At 42.3% G+C, this 12,425-nt stretch overlaps 1 protein-coding gene across 1 annotated transcript; it reads left to right on the plus strand.

The window, feature by feature from the left end:
- On the plus strand, nt 1,416-2,512 carry LOC110435263 (anther-specific proline-rich protein APG-like). The gene is made up of 2 exons (XM_021460684.1): nt 1,416-1,525; nt 1,636-2,512. The coding sequence occupies exons 1-2, from the start codon at nt 1,462-1,464 to the stop codon at nt 2,310-2,312; spliced, it is 741 nt and encodes a 246-aa protein (XP_021316359.1). The 5' UTR covers nt 1,416-1,461; the 3' UTR covers nt 2,313-2,512.

A 12,425-nucleotide genomic window follows, 5' to 3' on the forward strand; every position in this document is an offset into this window, starting at 1 on the left:
TCCCAATGAAGAACAACTTGTACACCGAGGAAGCTGAGTATGATCCGTTGTTGGTTGGACCAGCTAGCGCCAGATGAACCTGTCTGATAAAAGTTGGTTGTAGGCTTGTAGCTGAACACCATCGACCATTTCCCAAAAGAACGACCGCTGTCTGGCCGTTTTGGTGGGCTGGGTACACCCCGCCATGATGCACGGCGGGGTACCCTAACCCGCCATGATGCGTGGCGGGGTTCTCTTTGCCACGTACCCTGCCACGTCAGCAGGCCCCTCGGGCTGCAGGCCACGTGGCAACTGCACCCTGCCGCCATGCATGGTGGGGTATAGTTCATTTGCCCCGCCATGCATGGTGGCGGAGCCAAACGGTCTAGTTTTGAATTTTTTTTAATTCCGGGTTAGATCAAAAATATGTTTTAAATTTGGGCTAAAAAAAATCACCACGAAGCGCTCCACACTTCTGCCTTCTGGCCATACTTGCCAGCAACAACCATCTCAGACACCCTTCATAGTGGCATCCCCATTATTTGCACTAGTACAGAAGGGGACTACAGTAGGGAAATCCCTTCAGTCCCGATTTTCCAACTGGAACTACGAATCTGGGACTAAATACCCTTTTTTAGTCCTAGGTCAGGGATCCCCACGAAGCCCCTCCACATGGCCAACCCCACAATGTTGCACTGAACTTAGCATACATAAAAAACAATTTTCAGAGGCTGAGAATTTGATTTACAGAAACTACTATATTGATGACTACCGTTTCTAGAAACCATTTAGAGCCAAATGAGTTAAGCTCATCTCTACAAAAGATTTAATCCCTCTCTATCCATAAATGCATATAATTTTAGCATTTAAAATTGTCCACAGAGGTAATTAAGAATTTATGGGGTAACCCACACTTCCCTCAATGCCTGTTGTTTCAATTATAGCACCTACCAATGGAATATTGGTGTTTTAGACATAATTATCATATGCCATTTATGTCACCGGTAGAAAAGGAAGATTTTGATTGCATTTCTATAATCTTAGCGATTAAATGAGGCATCATGGTCATTTCCATTTCTCCATAGACCTTTCTAGGAAATAAAGAAAAATGCTTTCACTTATGGACAACGGAAATAAAGAAAAGTGTTTGGTTTGAGGAACAAGTTAGTCAATTATTTACTCACTCCTCACTTTTTGTTTGGTTTGTGGAATGAAATTTATTGATGTATCATCACCTTATTTCTCACAAGCTAATAATTAGTGCTGCTGTGAGGAATTAATTCATTCCATCAGATTTGAAGAATGAACTCATGATGCACCACCTCATTTAGAATGGTTTGATTCCTCAAACCAAACACCAATATCCCATACAGATAAATTGGTACAGTAAACACCATCCTCCTTATATAAACCAAACACAACACACATAACCTCTATTAGCAAGCGGAGGTACGTTGCCACTCCTCCATAAGACGTGCAGCCATGCCGTTCCACAAGCAACTACTGGCCACTGTCTTCACCTTGGCCATGCTCCTCACGTCAAATCGTAAGTGGCGGGGAAACTCGGTTTCAAAATTTCTGCAAGATTTGCACGGAGCACACTAGCTGATGCTTCATCATCAGAATCTACATAAAAACAAAGTATTGTGGTTGCAGCCGGAGCTGATGCGACAGTGACAGGAGAACAATGCGAATCACGGCTGCACTGGTCTATCTGCAAGGCCAATTGGATGTGCACGGCCTTGTGCTGCATCGCCATGGGAGGGTACACTGGTGGCTACTGCTCTAGCTATATGGAGACGAACCAAGCCGTGCCTGCTTCTTGGCTTGGTTTTCGCTCCTGCGTCTGCACCAAGGTGTGCGATGGTGTGCCCCCACCGAAGCCTTGGGACCAGACACCACCAACACCTGGGGTTCAGCCTCCGCCGATGCCAACACCTTGGGTACAGCCTCCACCAATGCCTACTCCTTGGCTGAAGCCTCCACCGATGCCGACGCCTTGTGTCAAGCCTCCGCCGATGCCAACACCTTGGGTCCAGCCTCCGCCTATGCCGACGCCTTGTTTCAAGCCTCCGCCTATGCCGATGCCTTCTTTCAAGCCTCCGCCGATGCCGACGCCTTGGGTCAAGCCTCCGCCTATGCCGATGCCTTCTTTCAAGCCTCCGCCGATGCCGACGCCTTGTGTCAAGCCTCCGCCGATGCCTACGCCTTGTGTCCGGCCTCTTCCAACGCCCTGGGTTCAGCCTTTGCCAAGGCCGACGCCTGGGGTCCAGCCTTGGCCCATGCCGACGCCTTGGGTCAGCCCTCCAGCGGAGAAGCAACCAGTCAATTAACCACCGCCACCGCCGCTGGAGTGCTCAACTAATGGAGTAGCTGGGGACTGAGGAATGTGAAATAAACATGGAGAGATGGCACTTATTGATTTGGGTTTGTTTGCAATAGATCTGATTCCTGTTAGTTATTTCAACCAGTCATCTGAATCTTACGGCATAATCTAATATTAAAATTATTGCAATGCAAGTTAATCGAGTGATCCCAGTGTCTAGCATATTTTGGTTGTAAATTTCTCTCGACTATCCGGCCTTCTCTGGGACGGTGTGCCGCAGTTTGTTGAGAGCCTGGTGTTTGAAGATCGTCTTTGGTCTACTTCCTCTGTCTCCAAATAACTATCGCTTCCCAAGAAGTAACTTTGATTAAGTATATGTAAAAGAATATTAATATTTATGGTACGAAACTAATATTATTATAGATCATTGAATTTATTTTTTTAATAAATTTATTTGGAGATAAAAACATCGCACGTATTTTCTTCAAATCCAGTCAAAGTTATGGCATGGAAACCAAAAGTAATAGTTATTTAGGGACGGAGTGAGTATAAGTTAATGGAATGTTCTATTCTTCTAAAAAATAAATTAATTGCAATGCAAGTTTATTTGAAATTTATTAGAACATCTCTTGCATAGTAAAATAACATTGTTGAGTAAAATCTATCGATTATCATTAATCATTAGTCAATATATTAGTTTCCTACTTTTTTTATATATAGATTATGGGCTGAGGCTTTTGGATGTGCACAGAGATGGTGCATACCAGGTCAGAGACAGCAGGAGAGAGATGTTGTGCCCCATTGGTTGGTGTGGATGAGAAAATTGAGGAGAATGATAAAATCTTCATATTGGTTTCATTCTTACCACCATTGCGGGAGCAGTTAGTGATGAATACCCTCGTCAGGAATACTACTCTCAACTTCAACAAGACAGTTGTATACCTGCTAGAGGCAGAGTCCCTGAAGAATCTGCATGAATCTTTATTCTCGGTTGATCAAGCTTTGACTGTTTCATGTGGAGCAAGAAAAGTCAAGAATCATGGGAAAAATGAAAGAACAAGGGACAATGTACATGCTATCTATGTGACAAAGTTTGTCACATAATAAAGGACTGCCCAGGTTTGAAGACTATGAGAGTAGCAAGTGAGAATGAAAGTCATGTACTTACCGTCAATGAACCAGGTACTATTCGTGATTGGATATTAGATTTAGGTTGTTGTTTCCATATATGTTCAGTGAGGGACATGTTTGATGAAGGATCTCTACCCCCGCCGAATTGAATTGTGTTCACTTAGTGGATTGCAAGGAGTATGCAGGATGACTTCAAAGGATTAGAGTCAATCTGGAGATTGTTGTATGGTGACTAAAATCATACTTGTAATAGGACTCAATAGAGGTGTGTTTTTAGGACTTCTAGTTTTATTAGGACTTGAGTGTAGAATCATACTAGGAGTAGGATGTTGGCGGTGCTTAACTCATATTTTCACCCGCCAATTTTACACAAAATCCATACAATACAAACACCAAAACTTAGTAAATAGGGTTTTATACTAACATATTCCATAAGTTTTGGTGAGTTGATCATTTTCAGGACATAAAAATGGAATACATAAGAAAACACATCAAAAGGCACAAACCAGAAAAGCATAATGCCGACTTGCGCAAAGTAAAAGAGGGAAAAGGCCCACCTACCTGATATAACTGGGCCCTGAACCCACATAGGTGCAGCCTAGGACCAACAAGCGACCCACTGGAGCAAGGAGGTCGCAGGGCGGCTCCACTTAGGTGCGTCTGCACAGGGTGTGCCCACACCCCCTAGCTCCACCACCTCTAGCGCCCCTGCACTTGGGCCCTCTCTTCAATGCTACAAGGCGGTTGTATGTAGGATCCCCGTATAATCCTTTGGAAATGGGCCTTTGGGTGCTATAAAAGAAGTTGGAGAGGCCTCCTCTCACAACACACATGGGGAAGAGCAACTCTCAAGCAAGAGAATAAGAGCACCATTCCAAGGGGCTTAAGACCTAGATAGCTAGCTAAAGTTAGTAGGGAGAGATGTGAGGGAAGAGTATGGGGAAGTGCTGGGCTTGTCGGTGCCTCCCCAACTTGTATACCTCGACAGGCTCTTGTTCTTCAATGGGTTCTCCCACTAAGTAAGTGTTCATGATTCTTTTGGTATAAAGTCTTTGTCTAGTTAAGCTTTACTCTTACTTGTTTGTGGGTTCGTCATTTGTCCTTGTGATGAATACTCTAGTAGATGGCCCTGATAAAGACATCCTGCGCATTGCTAGAGTAGTAATCATAGTATAGAAGTGGTGTCTAGGCTAGAGACTACATTCATTTACCTCGTTCCCCATGGTTGAGGGGTAGGCAACAGGTGATGACAGCCCTATCCATCCCTTGTAATCCCCCATGTTTGGGTTTGGCGTAGAGCTATAGGCCAGCATCGCCTGGCAGACTAGGTGCACCCTGGTGCCCGAAGTAAGCAAGTAGAAGTAGAGTTTACCTATCCTTAGACCCAAAAGCCATAGGAATCCATCTCTACCATTTCCAACTTTACCCCTTATGTTGTCCTTGGACAAACTAGCTAGAAGAATACCTCTGTTCCCTGTGCAAAATATGATACCCTGAATACTTCTGAGTAAAAGGTATAATGGTAATTCCATGTGCTTGCGAAATCCACTACAAGAAACATGACAGTTTAATAGTGACATTCAAAGAAAACATCATAGAATTCTATCGTCTGTGACGGTTCATTTTAAGCTGATACATCTATGACGACTGGTATAGATGTCGTCATGGTTAGACATCACAAATCATATTTTCTTCATATAATTAATTTGTACATGGAAATTATTCATAAGATGAAAGTAAACCGTCATGTATAAGGGAATTTCTTGTAGTGAGCTTTATGTTTGCGTTAAGAAATACCAACATAAGACTCCTACTTCAATGTATGAGGGGTCTTGGAGGGAACTATATAAACAAGGTGTAGAGGGCATAGGCACCAACCAAGCCAACATACTTGGTCTCATTCAAGGCTTGCAATTTGGAGCACTTAGGAGGATTACGCTAGAAGTTCTATTGCACAAGGTTCTTGTATAGGGAAAGAATTAATCAGCGTATCATAGAGCATCAAGTAGGATTATGTGAGTGAGACATTCAATTGTTCTCTTTTGGAGTTGTGCTAATAGAGTTTGCGGTCGACTTCACTAGAATTAATATAATCTCTTGTCGTGGTTGCTTCAATATCGTCGTCTAGTTTTTTTTTATGTGATTCGACTACACCATTCTTGATATGGTGCAATGTTGTGTCATACTGGAAAAATCATTTCTAAGATCCATGGGCTGCTGCGTGTAACAAGGTGTATCAGATTTTAACAGTTTTCATGTCTGTATCTGCAAGGCCAGCCTCACGCATTGCTTACTTACTACTTTGCATTAAGGTCGTCATTAGTCACCAAGTGGTTGATACCATCTTTTTTGTCTAATTTTACAAATATTGTAATGAATATTTGAGGCCTAAACCAACTTGAATGAAAAAATTAAGAATTTTATATCTCCTCAAGTACTACAACTTTGGCTTATGTCATTTCTCCATCGAGGCAATTTTAAAACTTCAAAAACTTGATTTTTTTAAAAAATCTGAAAATTTGAAACAGAATTTTTAGATACTAAAAGATATCTAGTGAAAAAGTAGTCAACTAGTAATCTGAACCTCTTTTCAAGTATTGCAGCTTGGGTTTAGGTCATTTCTCTATCCGAGCTAATTTAGAAATTTCAAAAAAATAATTTCAAATTATTTGCACTTGTGGTAGGTTAAGAAAACCACAATTGTAAACATATATACGCTGGTGGTTTTATTTAATGTGCAGTCAGTCTAAATTCTAGATTTTACACCGGTGGTTCCCCTAAACCAGCTTCCAGTATAGATGTAATTTACACTAGCAATTGTTTTAAGTGTACCACCAATCCGCTAGTGCTCCACTAGTGGGTTATTATAACCATGGGCCCACATCTCTATTTCTATTAGCGTTTATTTTTATGAACCGCTATTGGAAAAAAAAATCTCTAGAATCAACTTTTTTTTGTACAAGTGAGGGACAACAAGGTTAGAACGAGGTAGTGGAACACATGTGGGCATGCGTTTGGGTTTATCAATCTAACTGGATGTACATTGATTTGAATCGCTGCTCTCTTCGATCGGATATGCATGGATACCACTTGCATTGCCACGTTACTAACCACTACTACAGAACTTGATACTTGCCCAAAATAAACAATAATCTCGACCCAATCAGCGTCCGGGACAAAAACATCTTTACTCCCGGTTGGTGAGACCAACCGGTACTAAAAGTCCCCTGCCCAATGGCTATGGTGTCAGAGATCGGCAGAAGGGACCTTTAGTCCCGGTTGGTATCCCCAACTGGGACTAAAGCCCAGCCTTTAGTCCCGGTTGGTATCCTCAATCGGGACTAAAGCCCAGCCTTTAGTCCCGGTTGGGTAACACCAACCGGGATTAAAAGCTGTTGTCCCGGTCCGTCTCACCGGCCGGGACTAAATGTTGGACTTTAGTCCCAGCTGGTAATTAGAACCGGGATTAAATGTCCTTCTCCATATTTGAACTCTTCTTCTTCCTCTAGCCGAGCCTGATCTTCACTCTTTTGCTGTTCTCGTCATTTGCAGTTGCTTGTTCTTGCTCTCATCTCTGGCTATTGATTCATTTTATCATTTCTACGCCGTCATCGACTTGTTAAGAGATCAATAGCTTCATCTTCTCAACATTTAGCAGCGGCATATGTCATTTCCTAGTGTTATGTATGTTATTTTTTATTTTATGGTTTTTTAAGAGGTCACTAGCTTCATCTTCTCAACATCGATGCGTTTTTTAGAGAAATAGTGATACTATGGTTTTTTATTTTAATTAGTTTTAAAAAAATTAAAAACTTATAATACTTTGATACATGAAGAATGAGAACATGAAGAATGGCAGGATATTGATGGATTTTGATACACTGATCGAACACAAGAACGCACAAAATAACAGCAAGTGATAAGCCATTAATTTTTTTGCTAGAAAAGAGTAACGACACACCAAATCGACATCATATCCAACATCTGAAATTTTAAAATTTGGCAATTTTTTCATTTGAAGTCGTCTTTATTTGAAAATTTTAAAATTTAAAATTTTCAAATGATTTCGGATGGAAAACTCCCTAAATAAATATTGTAGATCTCAAAAAGTTATGAAACTTTGTAGTTGATAACTTTTTGATTTGAAATCATCTTGTTATACAAAAACTACGTTTGAATTTCTCAAATTTGAAATTGAAATTTTGTAACGACCTTGGATGGAGAAACTCCCTAAAGAAAAAAATTATATATCTCGATAAGTTATAAAACTTTATAGCTGACAACCTTTTGTTTTGAGATTGTTTAGGGCCTCAAACAATCTATTTATACATGGTAATATATAAAGAATCGAAATGCAATATAGACACAAGTGATAGCGTGGTGTAGTAGTTAGGCAAAGGGGCATGCAAGAGGGAGGTCATGGTACAAAACCCACTGGCCCATATTTTGCGTGAAAAATGCTATGATTTGCGGGCTTTCCCGAGTGCGTGAAAAATACTGCGACTTGCTAATTTCGGGTTTTCCACCCTACTTTTTGGGGGTTTTTTTTCATTTCAATCTTTGCCGGCTTTGCCGAGTGAAAAATAACACTCGGTAAAGACTGCTTTGCCGACGAGTCTTTGCCGAGTGCAACAGGCACTCGGCAAAGCACCAGAGTCCGGTAGTGATAGGGCATCACATTGAATAAAATGCTCCCTCCATCCACAATAGAATGCTTGTGTCATATTTTGAGACGTCAAACAGTTTCAACTTTGACTAAAATTATATAAAAACATACTAAGAATGATGAGAAAAAATAAGTAGATTAGCTATAGAATATATTTTCATAATAAATTTACTTTAAGACATCAATGCTAATACTATTTACTATAAATTTGGGCTAGTTTGACTAGCATGTTTCCCGCAATTACATCATACATATGGCCCTCTCATAATTTTAGGTTTGTTTCTCCATGTCAAAGGAGAAAACATTAAGTTTTTCCTAAAAATGAGTAGCTACCGATGTTCTGCCCCTATAAATAATTGTAGTGACCAATGATCAGTTACAAATTTATAGCGACCGATGGTTCAACGCCAATAATGTTTTAGCGTCTATTGTCTGACGGTATAGATTGGTTGTGGTATAGTGTAGGGAAAGGCCACAATGCTAGGCCAACCCCTATAAGTATCCGCTAGCAAGATATAGGGCTTTTGGTACTTAACAATAGCACTCCAGCATAACCATGTCATTCCACAAGAAACTAGTAATTGTTGGCTTCGTCCTGACCTTTCTCCTTGTGTCACACCGTATGTAGAGATATATTATTTAGTATATATAAGTTTCGAACAAAAGTTAAATTTATACGAGACACACCAAGTGTTTCTTCAATCGGTGACTAGTGATTCCTAACAGTACGCCAATTTGTTTTTTTGAACTAGTTTGAGGCATGGAGGCGGCTACAGAAATGTGCTACACGAAGCCAGTTCGGTCTAGCTGCTACACAAGCTTCGGATGCAAAACATTATGCAAGTACGAGCTCTACACCAGTGGGTATTGCGACATAAAGCACAACTGTGTTTGTAGCAAGCCGTGTGCAGTGGAGCAGACGATGTTGGCGCCAAACAAGCCTGCTGCACCGGAGAAGCAGCCGACGACACTGGAGATATGGTTAGCCAGACGATGGTAGCGTTCAAGGGATTGAATCATGCCAGATATACTTAGACATCATAAGAAATAAAATCAAAACTTGTGGATCGTTTGTTATGCACATGTATGTAATCCAAATTAATCAAGGAACTAGCAACAGTTAGTTTTATCAAAAATTATGTGATGCATCGATCACGCCGTTGGTGGAGTCAAAATTGGACAAAAGAAACAGCAGCGGGCAGCAGCACTAAACAAAATGCTTGTGCCACGCATTTTAGGGCACGTACAATACAAAGACTCCTATAAGGAGCAATTCCAGCCCAAATCCCTAAATTAAGCCCTTAAACTTTTATTTACAGGCTATGATAAAAAAAGTAGGGGCTCAAATTAAGACCCAACTCCAATGGAAAAAACAGACCAAGTCCTTATCTCACATGGGACCCACCTGTCATTGATAAATCCTACATCAACTCCACCATTTGTAATTCTTGTCTTGATTTATAGGTGGGGAGAGGAAAGTGGGTGGGACCCACTAGATAGGGGGTTTTAGATGTGAGGGGCTGAAACTATAATTTAGGAGGGTATGGAAAATGGGAGCCCAAGTAGGAGGTGGGTTGGAGTTGATTTTTTTAGATAAAAAACAACAGATCTATAGTGTTTTCTTCGGTTTCCAAGTGACCGAGAAGCTATCCAAAAACAACCATGTGCTATGGAGAGCGCAGGTCCTCCCACGATCCGTGGTGCTCGCTACGAGGGACACATCATTGGCAAGGCCAAGGCCCCCAATGCTGAGATCGTCGAGAAGAAAACAGACGACACGACCGTCACCAATTCTAACCCAGTGTTTGAGATGTGGTATGCTCGGGATCAACAGATCCTTTGGCTCATCCTCTCAAGCGTGGGGAAGGAAGTTCAGGCGCAGATCATCAGCGTAGCGATGGCAGAACAAGCATGGTCGACCATGGAGAAAATGTTCTCTCCACAGACCCGCGCCAAGACAATGAATGTGAGGCTTGCCCTCACCACCATGAAGAAAGGTAACATGTCAATTAGGATTATGTTACCAAGATGAAAGGCTTTGCAGAAGAGATGGCCGCTATTGGCAAACCCCTGGATGATGAAGAACTGGCGGCGCACATCTGCAATGGTCTTGATGCTGATTACAACTCAGTGGTGATGTCGGTCACCGCTAGGGCTGATCCCATCTCGATTTATGAGCTATATGCCCAATTGCTCAGTTTTGAGACCAGATTAGAGTTGCAAGATGGTGGCTCCTATGCCCACATGGCAAATCGTGGGCGTGGCAATGGAAACCGTTGCTCGGGCACTACTCGTGGTCATGGTCAGCACTGGCGTAGCCAGGTGCGTGGCCGTGGAAGTGGCGCACCGAAACAGAGCCGAGGGCGACAACAACGACCTGATGTGACGAGTGGGTCTGATGATCCATAGTTGTGTCAAATCTGCTTCAAGACAGGGCATAGGATGACTCGGTGCTGGCATCGGTTTGATGTAAACTAAGTCCCAGAAGAGCGCCATGTGAACGCCGCCATCGCCATGAACGCCTACAATGTCGACACCAATTGGTACACTGACACGGGCGCAACGGATCATGTCACAAGTGAACTGAACAATCTGACGGTGAGGGAGAAGTATCTTGGCAATGATTAGATTCACAGTGCGTCTGGTTCAGGTATGGAAATCAAACATGTTGGTCATACTACTGTTCAACTCAATCCCGTAGTTTACATCTTAACAATGCCCTTCATGTTCCCAAAGCTGCAAAAAAATCTAGTCTCTGTTCATCGTCTTGCTAAATATAACTCTGCTTTCCTTGAATTTCATCTTGATTTTTTTCTTATCAAGGATCAGGCTACGAAGAAAACAATTCCTAAAGGGCCATGTCGTCGTGGACTGTATCCCCTTCCTGCCGATTCTCCAGTAAAGCAAGCAAATGCAGTTGACTAGCCAACCATGTCTAGATGGCATAATCGTCTAGGCCATCCCTCTATTCCCATTGTTACCAGAGTCATAGACAGTAATAATCTTTCTTGTTCTCCTGAGTCCAATAAGAAATCAGTTTGTGATGCTTGCCAACAAGCAAAAAGTCATCAGTTACCTTATAGTAGATCTGTTAGCTCAACTAATTTTCCTTTGGAACTTATTCATTCAGATGTCTAGGGTCCTGCAGTTGAATCTGTTGGGAAAAAACGTTACTATGTCAGCTTTGGTGATGATTTCAGTCGTTTCACATGGATTTACTTCCTTATAAATCTGAAGTATTCCACAAATTTCATGAATTCCAAAAAATGGTTGAGCGACAATTTGATAGAAAAATTCTTGCTATGCAAACTGATTGGGGCGGGGAATATCAAAAATTAAATAGCTTCTTTTCCCAAGTTGGCATAATTCATCATGTATCATGTCCCCATGCACATCAACAAAACGAGGTTATTGAACGAAAACATCGTCACATAGTTGATGTTGGGTTGTCTCTTCGAGCCCAGTCATCAATGCCACTGAAATTTTGGGATGAAGCTTTCATGGCTGCCACATTTCTTATTAATCGCCTGCCTAGCAAAGTCACTGATAATAATACACCGTTTGAACGTTTACTCCAACAAAAACCGGAGTACTCTTTTTTTAGCACCTTTGGTTGTGCATGTTGGCCTAACCTCCAACCCTACAATCATCATAAACTTGAACTTCGTTCTAAGCGGTGTGTCTTTCTTGGTTATAGTAGCCTTCACAAGGGTTATAAATGCCTTGACATTCCATCCGGTCGAGTATATATTTCTAGAGATGTAATCTTTGATGAAGAAGTTTTTTCCTTCTCTACTTTACACTCTAATGCATGCACCCTTCTCCGTTCAGAAATTGCACTCCTTCCACATGGCCTTGTGCCTTCTCTTGGGACGGAACAGTTAGTTGATCAAGTGCTTGATTCCATTAACTTTGCTACTAATGGTGCGCATACAGCATGTGATAACAGGGGGAGTCCTTTGCCTCCCAGCATGGAACCTGATGCAGATCCGGTGTCAAATCCTGCCGAGTCTCCTCCGGGATTGATGCCAAACGGTGTTGCAGGAGACAATGCAGAATTTGCTGCCCCGGTGGACCCCACATAATCCTCCCCATGATGGACGCTGTGTTGCCGGCTGTCTCGCCGTCGCCTGGTGTGTGCCCATTGGGCAGGGCCACGTGTCCCGCCACTGACGTGGTGCACCCTGCTACTTCGACTATGACAGTCCTGGCATCCCATCCTGTCGCAGGCATGGGGGGATCTGGTGCTGGTGCTGTCAGCACTGCTGCAGATGGAGCTGGAGCTTCTGCGGCGGCTCCTACACCACCACAGACTTGACTTCG

This window comes from Sorghum bicolor, chromosome 5 (assembly GCF_000003195.3).
Source record: "Sorghum bicolor cultivar BTx623 chromosome 5, Sorghum_bicolor_NCBIv3, whole genome shotgun sequence".
In the NCBI taxonomy this organism is placed as follows: Eukaryota; Viridiplantae; Streptophyta; class Magnoliopsida; order Poales; family Poaceae; genus Sorghum; species Sorghum bicolor.